Source organism: Borostomias antarcticus, assembly GCF_949987555.1.
Source record: "Borostomias antarcticus genome assembly, chromosome: 11".
Taxonomy (NCBI): Eukaryota; Metazoa; Chordata; class Actinopteri; order Stomiiformes; family Stomiidae; genus Borostomias; species Borostomias antarcticus.
In genome coordinates this window covers 8,267,622-8,286,638 of record NC_140244.1, presented here as the reverse complement: position 1 = coordinate 8,286,638, position 19,017 = coordinate 8,267,622, and the positions used below count along the sequence as shown (strand labels likewise).

At 43.9% G+C, this 19,017-nt stretch overlaps 2 protein-coding genes across 2 annotated transcripts in view; both read left to right on the top strand.

The window, feature by feature from the left end:
• The first annotated feature begins 24 nt into the window (after nucleotides 1-24).
• Nucleotides 25-8,615, top strand: tbc1d20 (TBC1 domain family, member 20). Its single transcript, XM_084446339.1, has 8 exons — nucleotides 25-706; nucleotides 1,585-1,770; nucleotides 2,207-2,287; nucleotides 3,773-3,959; nucleotides 4,238-4,339; nucleotides 5,917-6,058; nucleotides 6,213-6,388; nucleotides 7,318-8,615. Exons 1-8 carry the CDS (start codon nucleotides 649-651, stop codon nucleotides 7,586-7,588), a joined length of 1,203 nt encoding a protein of 400 aa, XP_084302465.1. The 5' UTR covers nucleotides 25-648; the 3' UTR covers nucleotides 7,589-8,615.
• A 994-nt stretch (nucleotides 8,616-9,609) lies between these two features.
• tasora (transcription activation suppressor a) overlaps nucleotides 9,610-19,017 on the top strand; it is a gene marked incomplete at its 3' end in the record, with an annotated part of 47,764 nt that continues 38,356 nt past the window's right edge. The window contains exon 1 of the mRNA XM_084445776.1: nucleotides 9,610-9,808. Within this exon, the coding sequence (XP_084301902.1) occupies nucleotides 9,757-9,808 (52 nt within the window). The 5' untranslated portion in view covers nucleotides 9,610-9,756. The remainder of the gene's footprint in view (nucleotides 9,809-19,017) is intronic.

The following is a 19,017-nucleotide window of genomic DNA, read 5'->3' as shown; positions in this document are numbered from 1 at the left end:
AAGCCATACACATTTACAACTAGTGAAGCTTATGAATTGACTTTAAGAAGCATAGTATTGAATTGCAGAATTGTGTGTTAATTTTGTATTTTATTAAACCGGTTTACACATCCATGGTTTACACCAACGGCTTAACAACACGTCAGCATCACCTTTCCAAGGATGAGTTCAATCAGCCCCTCTAACGTCCTCATCATCATCAGCACAGCATCTTCAGCTAGAACAGCGTCAGCCAGTCAGCAGACAGCAAGCAGTCACTAGCTACCCGGCTAGCTAACGTTAGCTAACATACAGCATTGAGAATATGTAGTTGGCTAGCTAGGTTTTGTTATATAGCTCGCTGTCTGAATTTATATTTTGTTGGTGACAGGTGTGATGGCAAGTTATATTAAAAATCAATTTAATTCAATCAATCAACATCAATTTCTGGATGACATCGCTTCACAACTTGCCTGCCTTCAACCCACCGCACAGTGTGGCCTTGCTAGTACTAACGTTAGCTTGTAGCATTAGGTGAGCGCTGCTTTTAGACTTTGGGTTTGACGTTGAGCTAACGCTACTTCTTCAGCAAAGAGGAGCGAATACTTGGCCAGCCATCAACCCACCAAGAAGCTACAATGGCAAAGAGATTGCACTAGCAGAAAAAACATGAAGAAATCTAGAAGTGTTGGTGCATCTTCGCCTCTGAATGGAATCGGAAAACAAGGTAACGTTAGGTAGCTAATGCTAATCCAGCTAATAATGTTATTAGACAGCTTGTTCCCCGAAGCTAGCTAGCCCAGCCTAATTGCCTCGGTTAACTTACTCCCTGTTTGTTATGTATGCTATTCGAGAAAGGGGTATTCACCAGGATGAAGAGTTTCGAGCTAGCTAGCTAACTTGCATAGCAAGCTGACGTTACCGTAATTAATTCTATGGATTCATTGAATCCATATTTAGGATCTAGGTAGCTAAGGCATCGATGGATTGTATTGAGATGTATATCGGCTGGTGACGTGGATTCCCTGCTATTTGACACAGTTTGATCCATAGATCCCTGCCATCTTTGATACAACATAACTGACAGCTGGGATTGGGATATGGTAGCTATTAGAATACAGGGCTGGGAAGAGTTTTGTATTTCTAGCTGGTCAGGACAGGTGAGCTGACAGTAACTTCGATCACATCCCAGGAGGGTATCTTGAATATTCTCATGAAAATGTATACAATTCAGCTTCATATCCGCCATAGCAATGACAAACTGCTGCAGCATTTTCGAAGATAAGTGTGGGGAGATCATAGCCTGATGTAATGCACATTGTGCATTACACCAGGCTCCCTAAATCTGAAGATTGGATAACCTAGCTAATCAGAACAGAACACAATGTTGGTCCAGTTGGGCGCCAGTCAGGACTTGTGGCGTTTACCGCTCGGATGGGTGAGGGTGGAGGGTTGAGTTTGTTTCTGCCGTGTGTTGGGCCACAGTTTGCTAGTCATGTGGACAGGTTTGGGCTCGGGGCTAGTCATGGCTGGTGTCAGTGTTGGTTAGTCATGGTTAGTTTGATCTTTTGTGTGTTGATCTGCTGTGTGTTTGTCCTGTGGTAGATGGGGAGTCGCGGAGGAGGAGGAAAGAGGCAGACATCTGGCAGGCTCTGAGTGGGACGCCTGTGGACGTGGCGGCCCTGAGAAGGATGGCAATCAGCGAGGGGGGCCTGCTCTGTGATCACCTCCGCTGTCAGGTCTGGCCACGCCTGCTCAACATCCCCACCCATAACCTGCCAGAGAAACCAGGTGAGACTCACTCTCACATCTCGGAGATACAAGATAAAAACAAGATATACAGGCCAGAGAGACTAGACATACAGGCCATAGACATCAGAGATACAGGCCAGAGAGATTAGATACATGCCAGGTTCATTCTGCGTGTAGAATTAGAATTTAATGGCATCCATATGTTTTCCCAGTTAGCTACTGTAGGTTGTCAGTTGCTATGGTAACTGACCCAGAGTTTGAGTTGTTTTCCTCATCTCAGAGTTAACAAACTCAGAGTTTTCACTAAACCTGTTTTACTGAAATACACCCCTGGGTTCAAGAATTCAAGTTCATAGGGATCATGCGAGACACTGGGATGACAGGCTTGCTATGGAGGCAGATACAGAGAGAGAAATAGGAAATTGACTATGTGAACTCATTGATATCTAACAGTATGATCTCTCTTCCTCCTCAGAGGTGGTTGAGCGGGAGAATAACAAGGACTACAACCAGGTCCTACTGGACGTCCAGCGTTCCCTACGAAGGTTCCCTCCTGGTAAGTTCCACCCCCGACTCCTGACCCCGCTAATCACTAACCATAGAGACAATCCCTATGAAGGTTCTCTCCTGTTGAGTGTCCTAACCCTGACCTCAAGAATTTAGGAACCTCACGGCTTATGGGAAGAAACTGTCTTTGAGGGTGGAGGCTGTTGTCCATGATGATGCCGCATGCAAATGTCCTGTAGGAGTGGGAGCCAGCCTCCTGTGATGGATTGGACCGATTTCACCACCCTCTGTAGGGCTTTGTGGTCATGGTTGAAACGGTTGCCGTACCATGCTGTGAGACGCCCCGTTAGCAAGCTCTCCACCGTGCACCTGTAGAAGTTACTGAGTAGTGATGGGGACATTCCAAGTTGTTTGCTTCAAAGCATACCGAGAAGGAGCTTTTCTGGAAGGGAGTCAATGAGAGTTGTCCCGTTGGTTTTTGAGTGTCCTGACCATAACTTAAATCTTAGTAATGTTCCCTATGAAGGTCCCCTACTGGTGAATGTCCAACCTCTGTGTACTGTCCTCACCCCTGAACCCTAACTCAGTTATTGGGCCCGCATGTGGTCACATGAAGCCACTGGCGGCTAAGGCAGTGGGCATCGTCCAAGGCTAACGCCGGGTTCAGACTGGATTCGAATGCGCCGCGAAGCGCAGCCAGTTTCGTTTCTGCGCCGCAGTACGTAGTTTGTGATTTCCTGTTAGAATGTTGAAAGATTTTGAAAAATGCAACTGACAAAATCCCCACCACTCCCTCCAAACCACTCCTCCAAACTGCGGGAAAACCAATGACACTCTCTAGCCATGCTCGTACACTGCAGCAATAGTTTCAGCGTCTGTCCTATCTTTTCTGCGAGCAAATGCGTGTGAATGTGTGGGAGCCGATGCATGATGGCCATTGACATGAAATGACAATTCAGATACAGTAGTACTTAGAAAACGTATGCCTAGCATACCACTACATCTGTCTGTAGTTCTATAAATGAAGGTCATCAAGAACTGACAGCCACCTATCTCCTCCCAAGCAACTTTAACATTTCATATAATTATTTGGCTCTGTAATTTGTGCTCTTGTACTTTACGCACAAGAATATCGATCTCCGGTGTACCCTAAAGTGCTTCTTTCCCCCTCCAACTCTATGTTCATTCGTCCTTTCTCACACCTAGGCAGTTTTTGGCAGATGTCTGTTTTTTACTATGGCAGACCTGATTGGTTTGAGAGAGGCACACCTGCACCTCTATTCAGCTATTCCACCTCTTCACTGGGCGCACCTCCACTGACTTCCGTATACTTTGCGCAAACAAATTCCCAAATTTTGCCTAATTGCGTTTTCACTATTGCCGAAAGCCTTTGACTCTTTGTGTGACCAAATTCTGAGCCATTATGTAGAGTGGTGCTATGTGGTTGAGCCATGTTCAGGGTCAACCTGTGTTAACCTGTACTAGTGTTAGTGATAGCCAGGACTGACCACTGGATTTTTGACCCTGTGTGCAGGCATGCCTGATGAGCAGCGCGAAGGTCTGCAGGAGGAGCTGATTGACATCATCCTGAGAGTCCTGAAGAGGAACCCTCAGCTGCACTACTACCAGGGCTACCATGACATTGTGGTCACCTTCCTGTTGGTCCTGGAAGAACGCCTAGCAACAGCACTGGTCGAGAAGCTCTCCACGCATCACCTCAGGTACCCTGGGCACTAAACTCCACACTTAACACATGAAACACTACACTAGTACACTAACCCCTCCACACTACACCCTCTGACTAGCCCTTGGGTCTGCATGTTACACACGTGACAACATCCTTGCCTCTGTGCACTTTAAACTAAGCACTTTAAACTCTACTACCGACTATATCTGTGTGTTTACACTTCCCCTGGTACAAAACACCACACAAAAGACACTACAATCTACACATTACTGTTAAGAATAACATTCCCCCTTTCCTGGTACTGGGTTGCAGGGACTTCATGGACCCAACGATGGACAACACCAAACACATCCTGAACTACCTGATGCCCATCATCGAGAGGGTCAACCCTGAAGTGCACGATTTCATGCAGCAGTAAGAAGCATAGCAGAGTCCCAGTCCCATGCTAGTGGTTGAAGAAGATCAGTTCTGGACTTCAAGATATCCCTCTAGAGTTTGGTGGGCGAGAAGTCTAGTCTGTGACAAAAACCTCCCAGAGACCAACACATTTTTTAGGGATTTTAATGCAAGCTTGCAGGTAGTTTAATCCCCAGAAAATTCAGCATCAAAATACAAAGATGCATTCAGAGACGGTTTCCTTTATACCAGCCAATAAACAAGTTGTGAGCTTATGCCTCATCTTAGTGAATAAGCATCCCATTCACATATTTCTGGGCATACTACCAACTTTGCCTTTCTGCTCATTAAACTTATCTGCTATACTCCGATTCCCACGTCAAACATTACCTCCTGACTGCCACGTCTTCCTTAACCCTATTCTCTTTCTTGATAGCGCTCCACACAACATGCACAAAGCAGATTTGTTTTGCCTTGTTCTCCATTAATGCCAGCCAGTTGCAAGAAGGTGAAGCGGTTTGAAAAATGCACCCCCTTTACGGTGTAAACCTCATATTGGTATATTGAGTTCTCGGTCTGTTCCCTCCCTAATACAGTAGTACCCCACTTATCCGAACCCAATGGGACCAAAGGTCGTTCATATCTCTGAAATGTCCGGATGACTGAAACTTATGCTAAAATGCACCAAATTCAATAAGTGGTATACTTGTTAGGCTCATAATAGACCGATAAATACCCTTAATTACTTAATTGCAATCAAATAGCCAACTAAACTCATATAGCCTAGCCTATAATAGGACGAATTTCCACTTGAGTGCGTGCTTTGATCAAATACAGTAGCCTACTTTATTCTCAAATGAGGCCTGCGCTGCATCGATAGGCTACTGTATTCGCAGAACAAAATGGTCTAGCCTAAAAACAACCCAACATTAGAACAATTAGAGCAAATGATAATCAATAAATAAATAAATGAAATAACAGACAAGTTGTAGTGTCTTAGGCTATTGTAGCCTAAAAGAAAGTCTCTAAAACAACTGATGTAGGCTAACGTGGCCTAGGCTGTAGGCTATTATTTAACAAATACAGTAGGCCTAGTATAGGCTAATCTACATGTTCACAACACGTCTGTGTTCCTGAAGTCTATTAACTGGGAACGAAAAATCTGCTTCAGGTTGCTGACGCGCTTTCTGGCTACCAAGGAATGCAGCTCTCGCGCAGCAGACCCGTTTGCGTTTTGCGCTCGACCTTAGAGTAACAAAGAAATTAAACGTGACAGTAGGCTACAGCCTACAGGCAACATGTAGGTCTACATACGGTTCTGTTTTTATTCACAGTAGGATACAGTACTGTAATGAAAATCCCACCAGTAACCAGATAGCAGGCTAAAAAAAAGAAGTTTTTAAGCCTGTCCGGTAGACCGGGAGGTTCGGATCTCTGAAGTTCAGATGAGTGGGGTCCTACTGTATATGTTTGTCCTTGGTCTAGTGGTGTACTGGATAGTCCTCATCCCTGGAAGATTGTGTGTCCTTGGCAGATGGTGCTACAGTATGTGTGTTACAGCATCAACCTCATCCCTGTTGTTTTGTGTGTCCCAGGGCGGAAGTGGGAACTATCTTTGCCCTCAGCTGGCTGATCACCTGGTTCGGACATGTTCTGTCAGACTTCCGACACGTGGTGCGGTTGTACGACTTCTTCCTGGCCTGCCACCCCCTCATGCCCATCTACTTTGCTGCTGTGGTGAGTCTCTCCGGATGGTTCTGATGTACAAGGAGAGATATATGTCAGACATAGTAGGAAGAGATCATGGATCAGGATAGTGTGCTCAATCAAACGTATGTAATCAAACACGAGTGTGTGTGTATATTCATGTTGGTGTGGGTGTGTGTTTCAGATTGTGTTGTACCGGGAGGAGGAGGTGATGGACTGTGAGTGTGACATGGCGTCCGTTCACCACCTGCTGTCCCAGATCCCCCAGGACCTCCCCTACGAGACGCTCATCAGCAGAGCGGGAGACCTCTTCGTCCAGTTCCCTCCCTCTGAGCTCGCCAGGGAGGCTGCCAGCCAACAGTAAGACTCTCTCCTTGCGTTCTCTCTTTCTCTTTACTACTTCCTCTCCACCTTTCTCTCTCTCCCCCTCTCTCTCTCCTTTTCTCTCTCTCTTTCTCTAGTATTACTGTAGGAGCTGGAGTGTCTTTCCCAAAGGGAAGTAGTTCACAATACAGATTAGGTATTGTCAACCAAAAAGCTGCGAGCAGGTTTTCATGGATTACTTCCAGTTAAACATGTAAGGTATTCATGGGTGGGAGATGTGCATGTCCCTCCACCTCTAACAAAGACCTCATTCTGTCCTAAGAAGGCAGTGCATTTGTTGTTAAGACCGTGTGATCAGGAGTTCAACATTACGATGTTTCATAATGTGGTATATTTTCAGTTGATTTTCTTTCCTCTTTTCTTTTTTCTTTAAAAGTATTTCACAATGTCTCCTGTCCACATGTAACTTCCTCTTACTAACACTTCTGTAGGGGAAGCATCTCAGCAATGAACACTGTCCTTAGTTCAACCATGTCAAGAGTCTTCTTATTGTCTGCAAATCGGCAAATAATTTGCACTATTTAATCAGTGAAAATAATAGATGGTTGGCAAGTTTGATTATTCTAACATCATTTATGATTGTACAGTATTTAATTAGAATAATAAATTCATCTTGTTCTTAGCATTAAAGCACAGTAAATGAGAATATCAACTGAATCTTGTTCTTATAATCATGAAAAATTATAACTCAGATAGTGCCGATTATAGCCTAATTAATTAACTGATAAAGAATGATTACATTTGATACTCCTTTATGTGCTTTGCATATGGATTCCTGAATGACAGAGCCAGCCTCCACCCTATCACTGCATTCTCTCCATCTTCCTACTCCCTCAGTCCTGATCTCTCTCTCTTCCTAATGCTGTTCCTCGTCCCTTAACCTGTGGTTGCTTCCCTCTCTTCAGGACGGCAGCCTCAACCTTTAAGGACTTTGCTCTGGCATCTGAGCAGCAGCGGCCAGACTCCGTGCTACGCCGCCGCCGACGGGAAAAACAGGCCGCCCTGGAGGCCTCGGGGGCGGGAGCGATGGTGGCGGTAGCCCAGCCCACCACAGCCAGACGCTTTGTGCGATTGGCCGTCATGGGACTGACTGTGGCCCTGGGGGCTGCAGCCATCGCTGTGGTCAACTCTGCCCTGGAGTGGGCCCCCAAACTGGACCTGCATCTCTTCCCCTGACCCTTATTTTCACCTTCTCACCCTCAATGCACCCCATGGCTAAAGTATTGTCCTCTGACAGACACCATAGTACTCACACTTTGCTTTGTCATTAGAGTTATATAGGTGCACACAGGGTGATGGGGGTTATGGGGTTCTAGGTTTAGAATGTAGAATGCTAGTGAGGCAGTGACAAAGAGGAAAAGGAGTGGACACGGCTCAAATGAACTGCCTGTAAAGAGAGTGAGTGAGTGTGTTAGCGGGTGTGTTGCGACTACCCGTCCGTGTGTTTTGTGTGTATCTGAGTATGTGTGTTGTTGTGACTGTGTGTTCCAGGGCCTATGTGTAATTGTGTGTCTCTGCCTGTGAGTGAGTCAGCGAATGAATGAATGAATGAATGAGTGCATGTTTATATTTTGGCCAGGGTAGGGATGGACATAGTTTATTCCTGTCCCAGAAGCCCCTTCTCTATCCCTCATCTCTCTGTGATCACTGTACTGAGACCAAATACACACTACTGTCGAAATCCATTTCATCATGATAAGTAAGTTATTGGTTAAATGGGTATTTTGATTTTACAACTGTCAAATAAAAATGAAGGTTCTGATATGACTGAAGACGAGCTCTCTCCCTCTTTCCCACGGGATTTGAGTCCCTGTTTATCAGAGGGGATTCCGATGATATGCAGATGGTAGAATGTTCATTATGAAGCTCAACTACATGATAGACTGCTGTTGATGAGGAAGTTCCACTCCACTCTCTCCACCCAATCTTCTCATACTTCACCTGGACTCATTGAATGGCCTGGTCGTCTTCTGGTCTTGTAGTCCACTGCCTGGTCTTGCGGTCGACTTCCTATTGCAATGTTCACCCATAGTGATCTGTGGGTCCTGCTAGCTACAGAACTACAAACGTGAATGCTGTTGAGGGCAGCTTGGATCATGAAGGATATTTTGAGGTGCCTCACTAGTTTCGGAGTCAATCAATCAATAAAACAACTTATTCTGTATTATTTACTGTAGATGTTTGTTTTCCGCTTTTGCACTTAAATGCCTTCATTTTGTATCATTGCACTAAATCAGCCTTTCATGTTAATTTCTGTGAATGTCAAGAGAATAATGTGTAAATGTACAACTATAATAAACAATTTAGGATGACTGACTTGTCTACTGTGTGGTGTTTGAATGCCACAGTAGGGTTTGGGTTTGTTACAGGTACAGAGTTCCCTAGGTTAGGGTACCATTTTTAAATCGATTTTAATCCCTCATTTCTTAAATACAATACAGTTTACTGTCCATAACATGGATAGTCGTGTCTAATGCTGGTCTCTCCACACAGCGTCATCTCATGGGCCTACTTAGTAGGGTCTTGGCCTGTAACGTGTTGGTAAAACCCATGGATGATGATGCAATAGTCGATAAGACCAAAGGGAAGAATTCCGGGTAGTTCCCAGGATTCCTAGGGGGCACACAGACATGTTTCTTTGTCTGGTTGTGTTTTGCCCCTCTCAACCCCCATTCAGCGATCAGCAATATATCTACTACTCAGACCAACTGCCAAATTGTGTTTGTACTAAGCTTGTTGTTGACATCAAATTAAATACAGTAGCCAAGTTCTTCAGAATAATGGTGAGAATGCCCAAAATAGGCGTCAATGTCACTCAGTCCCAATAGGTGCTGCCTGCAGACCGTTCGTCTCTTGGTAGGTGGCGCTAAACCATGGATGTATTGCGCTAAACCCTCGGGAATAAAGAATATAGTCCAAAACAAGCTCGTGTGGCGGCAAGCCGCGCAGGAGAACCAGTCCTCCCGTCCTACGTCATTTGTTCAGTGGTGCAGCTGAGGTAAACGTCAGGGAGCATGGCGGGGAGTGCGCTGGGCTGTGTGCTTCATGTACATGTTCGGTTTCATGGCCTGAAGTATTAGTTAGCTAACTGGATCGATACGTGTTGTTTATATTTGTTTGTTTGTTTTTGAATAGCGCAGTTTAACTTCGCGATGGAAAGTCGCTACGGCGATGACATTCCTGCAGCGAAAAGCAAAACAATGAGGCATGTATTGCCAACCGAGCCCCCGTCCAGTAAAGATGGCGAGCAATCTGGAAGGGAAATGCAGGCAGGATTTGTGCAAGATTCTGCAGAGAAGCAGAGAGGTGGACTGTCTTTCAGAAGGCAGACGAATCCCCGAGCGATGGATGAACGGCCACGGTTCCAGATACCAAGGAAGAACTGGGAAAAGAGAGGTTCGTTTGATGCTAACGTTAGCCATTTGATGTAGCTAGTGATTTCGCTATCTGGCCAAGGCGAATGTTGTTGGGAATCATAGAGAGAATGTTAGCCTTCCACACCACTGCATGCTCACTATTATGTTAACGTTCAGGGATGCAGACAACTCTCTTTTCAGCAAATATTTTTTCACGTCAATTTGGGTGACTTGTGTAAATCGTCCAGATCCGAAGAGTTCTTTTATATTTTGGGGGCGGGGGTGACGGACGAATCTCCTTAATGCTAGGACGTTTGCCATGGGTGGGCCAGTTACGGTACTAGCACAAGAAAAAGCTATATGCTAGCTAGCCTAACCGCACTTGATAGGTAACTAGGTAGTAAGCAGTAAAATTCCATTCCAAAAAGTTCTAGCCATTTCTACTTGCGCCTCGCTGGTCTGTTGGTATTGGCATATGAATATGGACCAAGAGGACTTCTGCTTTACAAAGACTTTTAAAATCAAACAAGTTAGGTAGTTCTGTAATGTTGTGGTGCTGTGACAGCTGTCTGGGTGGGTCGTATGCTCACCTCCCTTGTTCTCTATAACGCGCATTGTGTTGCCTCTGGGTATGAAATGCGCTATACATATAAAGCTTGATTGATTGTTTGACAGCTGACACAATGTGGTTTTTGGGTGCAAAGAAGGCATCATCACACTGGTGTATGCAAAGGGAACTTCCCGTAGTAGTACACATGCTTCCTGTTGATTTGAGAGTGTCATTAATGTATGTATAAAGGTTAGTAGTCAGCTGTAGTAGTTTGCATGGCAGGCTATGCATCACTGTCATCAATGTCTTGGAAGAGAGTGCCTTACACATGTGCAGGGGTGATTGTCAAGTTGTATTTATATAGCGCCCTTCATGATACCCAGAGCGCTTTACAGAGTCCAGTATTCATTCAGACACAGTCATACCGGTGGTGGTAAGCTACATAGATGATCTGCTACAGATCTGTAGCCACAGCTGCCCTGGGGCAGACTGACAGAAGCGTGGCTGCCAATCAGCGCCAACGGCCCTTCCGACCACCACCAACATTCATTCACATTCATACGTTGCATGTCTTTATGATTGTACAGTACATTTTTGTTTTAAAGGAGTAGTAAAGGGAAAAGGCATGTTTAGCCCTGTTTTAAGGTTACTTGTGATCATATACAATGGTTCAGATCAAAACGTTGACAAAACTAGCACTTTTGAGAAAGTCTGATAATTGCTCTACCACCATTTTGGTCATACAATGGATGTGGGTGGGCACCTTGAAAAATTATTCAAAAACATGTTAAACTCTCGATTTCAAAGACAAAAAGCTCACCGAGGGGGTAATTGGTGTCCGTTGGTGTTCTGACATCAAATTCGCCACAAAGTATGAATCCTGTAGGGTTTTATTGATCATTTTATGAAATCCATTGACTTGTATTGAAGCGACCGTTGTAGATGTGTACATCAATCCGCAGAGGGGATTCAGGAAGCAGAACTACTTACAGTAGCTATTGTTATTGTTTATGTTGCTAGGCTACCTAGTTTGTGGAAGTTTACACACGTATGTGCTGCGACTAAATAGTTCTATGCCAAATATTTCAAAAAGCCTTTCCAGATGAACTACAATCTTACTTTATGGCGAATTATATGTCAAAACGCCAACTAACACCTCGGTGAGTTTCTTGTCTTTGAAATTGAGTGTTTAACATGTTTTTTGAATGATTTTTCATGGTGCCCATTAGGGATGGGAATTTCGACTAATTTTAAAACCGAGTAACCTAACCTGATCCTACTCGAGTAGCCGATTACTAAAAAAAAAGATTACTCAAAAAAAGATACCGTCCAGACAGAGCGCATTTAACCCCGGCCCCCTCGGAGGGGAAAACATTTTTTCTGCCGTCATTACCGTGGTGGTGCTTTCATGTCTCTTCCATGTCCTTGCAAATAAACATTTAAAAGCTGATGTGTGGTTGGATGCATTACTTATCATCAGATTGAATAACCCACAACCAGGTTTTCATTAAGCTATCGGAATCGAAAAACGCAGCCTTTTAATGTGGATGCACTGCCCAGCTCATAGCCTATTAAGCCTATCGTTAGGCTACTCTGAAAACTCTAAGCCTACAATATGCAACCAGACCTCTAATTTACTACTCAAAATTAAGTATTAAACCAAGCCTTTACTGCTGATGCTGGATAACAAGTGAATGAATTTTTAGCGTTATATAAAAAGCAGAAGAACCGCAGCACTCACTGCCTATTTCCAATTTATTGGACAATAATGGATGTTTCGGTGTCGAGCCTTCATTAGAGAAATGTCCATGCAAAACTAAATAGATTTATTGAACAATAGGCCTATTCATTCAATATTTATTTATAGCAGGCTGGAAAACTATAGGAGTAGGCTACACGCGCATGGACCTGTGCTGGTACTCGCTGTCTTTTTCAGCACCACCTCATTACCAACATGATTAGCCTACCGCAAAATGATGGGAGTGCTGCGTGGAGCCAGAGTACAAAGTGGCATATATTTAGGCTATACTCACTAGTTCTCTAGGCTACCTACGCTGTAACAGGTTTGAAAGTCCGAGGCTCGATCCATAAAATGCTTTAACACTATGCAAAACCACGGTGTAGTTTGATCCGAAAATGCTTAACAGTATGGAAAACCGAACCATGGACAGCTAGCATTAGCAAGCCCATGGGCTAATTATTGCTCGTTTTCGTGTCCATGAACTTTGCACCCAAGAACTGTGTCCATGTAAATAAATATAGCTTTTAAAACGTAACCAGTTAGCTGGCTAGACAGTAGTCAACAAGTAATCAGTCATCACTACCCCTGACAGCTGGCTGCTTTTATTATTTTTACGATTGGTGCACTTTCAGATATTCCGTTTAATAGCCAGGCAGGGGTTCCCCCGGGATCCCCAGACAGCTGACGAGTCATGCCCTATCTAATATCTGATTCTGATCATTGGTTGCCTGAAAGAGCCGCAGTGATGTTGGCAGCGCCTTTCTGAAAAGTTGAGATGGCAATGTTTTCAAAACGCCGGAGCGCTCGAAAAAAGACTCCGTATATACAGCGCTTTTCTCCAGGCAGCCGCCAACGCTCTATCCTCTTTGGTAACAATTGAAAAAGGGCACAGGCGCTCAGAAATGCGCGCTTTCACGGCCAAACATGCCATATTGTATAGCCTTTAGATTAACCGAGTAGTGTTTATTTTCCGACTAGCAGATCGCCTACTCGGGTACTCGAGTACTCGGTTAACCGTGCACATCCCTAGTGCCCATCCACATCCATTATATGACCAAAACGGTGGTAGAGCAATTATCAGACATTCTCAAAAGTGCTAGTTTTGTCAACGTTTTGATCTGAACCATTGTATATGATCATAAGTAACCTTAAAACAGGGCTAAACATGCATTTTCCCTTTACTACTCCTTTAATGTTCAAAAGAATGAGGTCCCCTGAGGAGAAAGAGAGAATTTCCCTTGTACTTCGTAATAGGATGTTAACAGTGTTATAAGTTACTACAATACCAATAGTGCTTGGAGTACCAGCCCCTCTTAACCTATTGGAGACTATGAGTTTAAACAGACAGTAGTGAGAGAACCGATAATAATGGTATTCCCATCCATCGGGTGGTCGAGGGGGCATGCAGAGGAACAGATTTGAGCCTGAGGGGCCTTTCCACCCCAAAACACCAAAATAGTCTGATCCTCAATGGAAACACCCACAGACTTGAGAGCGACTCTGGAGAAAGAGGCAAAAGCAGGTTGCTTCCCATGCGATCAAAGTCACAACAGCCCTAGTCTCACATAGCCAGACCTTTCTCCACACTTCAGCCTGGGTTACACAGCGTTGGTTCCCCCTGTTCCCTGGTTCTTTGGGTCTCATTTGCACCTTGCATTCACACGACTCCAGCGTTTGGCCCTTTTCCAATTCCAAGTTGCGTCCTTGCTAGTCCGGACTTTGGAAGTTCACATCAGAGTAACTCCTGAGGACGGGAGGACGTAAGTTCAGCCATCTCAGCTGTTTTGTGTGGACACCGGCAGCAGCCATTGCTAGGATTTTGAAAAGCGTTTTAAACAGTTTTAAAGTAAATATTGTTACGTTTTCATAGCTTTTCAGGTGGATAATTACCACCATTGAAGCCAATTATGTGAACATTTTATCCAAATAACATCTGTTTCTACTAGTTTAGATATATTATTTAGATAGGCATTTTCAATGGTGTTGCCCTAACAACCGTTAGCACAGCCGCTTGATGCGAAATGATTTCTGGGATATCTGGCTGTCTCAAGTCCACACAAGTCTGCTCCGATGCACCCTCGATAAAATGGGTGGAGAAAGAACACATCCTGGCATTTGATGCGGACTTGGGACTTGCGTCCTTTTGAATTGGAACAGTACTTGGGCTCCGACTGATGACGTTTCACAAGGACACAAGTACGCGTATTGGAAAATGGCCTTGTTGTCATAACCTGTGAACATTCGGGTGATTTTGTTCTCGTTTTCCTGGATTCTGCCCTTGTGTGAGCTGGCGAAGGCGGTCACGTTTTGATAATGATGACGCACATTCGGCTAATGTACAGGTCAATTATAACATAGCCCAGAATGTGATTGTAGGACTCGAGCATTCGGCTGGAATTGCTTGGTCGAAATACGCTTGTCCATGCATGTCATATGCATGGTGTCAACAGTGTTGTCATAAGCCTTATTTCCACTGTCGTGCCGAACCGTTCTGAGCACGCAGGGTAACCGTTCCAACGGTGTTTCCACATGGGACCGGTTGGGCCCAGAACCGTTCGCAGAACCGTTCACATGGCACGGTTGTCTAACCGTACTGAGTGAAGCAGAACCGTTCTTTAGTAGAAATGTCAACGTTAGTTCCACAAACAACATTCTGTGGAACGCAACAGCCAGAGAGGTGGAAACAGACACTGTAACCGTTCCCACGGGTCTGGAGCGGCGCGGTTTGAGCACGGTATCGGTTCGGCACGACAGTGGAAATAAGGCTATAGACAAGGCGTTTGTTAGTGTCGGGGCATTTCTCTACACATAACATAAGTGTTTCTAAAATATAAACAATATTTACAAGACAAAAACATTACGGTACTACTAAAACTACATTTCCTGCAGAAAATGTGTGTAAATGCTGAACAGCTGAAAAGAAATCGCAAAAGCATTGCTGGAAATGCATAAATTGATCATTGATTGATGCTAATTTTCGTTATGTTAAACTACATTGACCTATGCTAAAAACGTTAGTGATCTAAAAGTCAGCTATTTTTGGCATTCTTTTTTTTGGGTGGTGGGGAGGGCGTTTTCAGGAGGGGCGGGAGGTCCCTTTGGGGGGGCGGGCCATGATGGGGGAAACACTGGTTAAATTAGTCAGCCAAACTTCAATACTTTGCCCTACCACGTGGTCAGAGCAACACAGACAACAGCAGCAAAGTTTTAGAGGAGCGTTCGGACCACTCCAGACCATCTCCTTATTCAGGCTTGTCTATGCAAGGCCTGTCTATTCAGGGTCAGTTTGTATTATATTTCATTGCGTTTTGATGTGGATCCAGTAAGTTACTGGTAGGCTACGGTGCAATGTTGAATCTAATCCAATCAATAGATTTTTGAGTGACAGTTGATTCGACTCCCCCCGGGCCTCACCGAATTCCTCTCTCTCCTTGGTTCCACTTTGCCTGGTAAAATACGATTGAATGGGATTCATTTTGTTAACGTTACTGGCAGGGGCATTCGGCGTCTGCACAGTCGTTTTTGAGTGAGGGCAGCTGAGCTGTCATCACGAGAGTTCTGCGCGTTGCAGGTTGCAGTCGTGGGACTTGTTGTTCATATTGTTCTGATAATTGTAGGCTATAGCAACATAAGAGTGGCAGCATTGACAGCAACCCAACTGAGCTAATCCCATAGCTGTACCATTGCTAGCTAGCCATGAGCGAACTGTTGGATACTGCATTTGCTGTGTAACGTATTCCATTGTCCAGTTGTCAAATCTATTTGCCAACAAACTGTTTGAGAGCCAGCACACCTCAGTGTCCCCTAATCAAAAACATTTTTCATATATCACCAAACCTCTCCAGCACTTCACCAATATCAATTCTTTTCTCTCTTTAGAGAATAGTACAATCCATTACAACAACTATTGCTTACAATGTTTTATTGTTGTTTTGTAATATTTTATCATGAATATGATAAATAAATGCTGCATGTAGTTAGTGTTATTCAGTTTTTCATATGCTACAATTGACTGTAAATCCACATCAAAGCTGATATTTCAAATAATAACTGACTGAGGGAAAGTGCCCCCCGGCGCCCATGGGCGGTTCACCTCTCTTCCTCCTGTCCTCCTCAGTTTTTTGAGTCACCAGCCACCACTGAACAGCATGTCTAGCCTACATTAAATATGCTTTCTTTAATTTGGAGTTATGGGGTCAGAATGATAGAACGTTTTATTTAATAAAAATTAATGTCTGATGCCCATTGATGCTTAACTGCATACTCATACCGTCTAAAATGTAGAAGTCTGATGATTTAGACTCTAAATCATTAGACTCTTTCTAATGTCTCATCTTCACTCTCTCCTGTCCCCTTCCTTCTCCTCTCTCTTCTCCTGCTCTCCTCTCAACAACCTCTAGGCACTCCTCTCTCATCTGTCCCTCCACTCTGTGCTGGTCCTGTCTTCTCCTACCACAATCACTGCCTTTTTTACATAGCTTACAAAAATAATAGGCTAGATTAGGCTATGCTTAACTGATATTTTGTTGCATTTACTGTTGCTTTGACTGGCACTTTTTAGGTTGCTGGAGGAACAAGCTAGCGTCGTTAAACTTTCGGTTATCCAGCCAAAAAGACAGTTGCTCAATCAATTAGTCAGTCAGGGCAGCTCCTTTGATTCACATTGTACTTGCGCTTGTGATGTGGGCCGTCTCATTGACAAGTTATGCTTGCTGACTGACAAACAGCAGCGTGTAAGCTACGTAGATGGAGGCTCCACTTCAGCTCAAACAGGCTAGGCTACTGGGTGTATGTGTAGCTCCACGTCGTGTTTCTTCACTGTATTTTTTAGATAACGTTACATATTTATCACACTTCAACTATATTTTTTACTTGGCTGATCAGACAACTGCATGAGGCACTTGCCCGAACAGAGTTTACTGGTCCAGGGGAAGCAATAGGCTAGACCAGGGTTTCCCAACCTGGGGTCCGGGCCCCCCTTAGGGGGGCGCCAATGATGGCAGGGTGGGCGCCAGGCCCCAGAAAATATGAGGCCTTAATATTAGCTAGACAAATATTTATCAAAGAATCATGTTATTGACATGTCACACAGCAAATTTAACAAAATACATGATTATATCTGATGAAGGGCCAAAAAGCCTTGTATTTACAGCACTACAATACCATATAAATTCAACAAATTAATCTGAGACTATGAATCGTGTCATTAATATTACTGCTACACTAGCGAAGCCCTTCATTGTACCCTTACCTACAACTGATGGAATTTGCGCACATATGAGCACACACAGACTGGACGTTCACAGAGATTTTTTGGGGGGAATTCCATCAGGTGTAGGTTAGGGGGGCTCTGGCGCAGAAAGGTAGGGAACCCCTGGGCTAACCTACCTGACTGCTCTCAACATCATTCTACTTTCTGTTCCTCTTCAAATATTGTCAGATGTCCATCTGGAAAATGTACGCTTTAGGATCCGCCAGTTGTCATCAGCGAATGATAAGACCAAATAGGCTAGAGATGGGCAGGAGCTGTCGGCACTTCTTACTGGAACATTATCTAGCTCTACGCTGTATGAGTCCACAACGGGACCGAAGGTCGTTCGTATCTCTGAAATGACCGGATGACTGAAACTTATGTTAAAATGCACCAAATTCAATAAGTGGTATACTTGTTCCATATAGACTCATAATAGACCGATAAATAACCTTAATTACTTGTGAAAATGCATCAAAATTGCAATCAAATAGCCAACTAAACTCATATAGCCTAGCCTATAATAGACCTACAGTAGCCTATAATAAAATAATCGAATTTCCACTTTGAGTGCGTGCTTTGATCAAATACTGTACTTTATTCTCAAATGAGGCGTACGCTGCATCGATAGGCTACTGTATTTGTAGAACAAATTGGTCTAGCCTAAAAACAACCCAACATTAGAACAATTAGAGCAAATTATAATCAATAAATAAATAAATGAAATGACAGACAAGTTGTCGTGTCTTAGGCTATTGTAGCCTAAAAGAAAGTCTCTAAAACAACCGATGTAGGCTAACGTGGCCTAGGCTGTAGGCTATTATTTAACAAATACAGTAGGTTTAGTAGGCTAATCTACATGCTCACAACACGTCTGTGTTCCTGAAGTCCATTAACTGGGAACGAAAAATGACTCGATGCTGCTTCAGGTTGCTGACGCGCTTTCTGGCTACCAAGGAATGCAGCTCTCGCGCAGCAGACTCGTTTACGTTTTATGCTCGACATTAAAGTAACAAAGAAATTATACGTGACAGTAGGCTACAGCCTACAGGCAACATGTAGGTCTACATATAGTTCTGTTTTTATTCATAGTAGGATACAGTACTGTAATGAAAATCCCACCAGTAACCAGATAGCAGGCTAAAAAAAAATAAAAAAAATTTAAGCCTGTCCGGTAGACCGGGAGGTTCGGATCTCTGAAGTTCGGATGAGTGGGGTCCTACTGTACAGTATATAGCCTAATTTGTATTATTATTTTTGTATCAAATGATACACTAATGGTATAATTCTAAAGTTTTAGTACTTGCTAAACATTAGCTAGCCTAGACAATATTAGACTTGGTTACAACTAGAGATGGCATGTGAAGTGAAAGCTAGGGTTGCACAGATATGAAAATGTCCTGTACTGTGTTGTGGATTCTCTAAAGGGTAAGAACTTCAGAAACACACCGGTGGACTTCAGAGTAAGAAGAGAACTTTAATAACATCGCTTCAGGGCCCAGAGGGCAATTCAGAACAGACACCAGATTGTATCTGAGGAGAAGTGCGATGACCAGTTGTCAATGATGGCCTTTTATACAGTATTTCACATGACGTTCGGAAAGCAAAAGTGTTGAGTGGGTGATCGTGCAGGTGTCTTTGCTCAGCAGCCCCCCAAATTAAACATGGTGTCTCTCACTCCCCGATACTCAATTAATGTTATCTGTC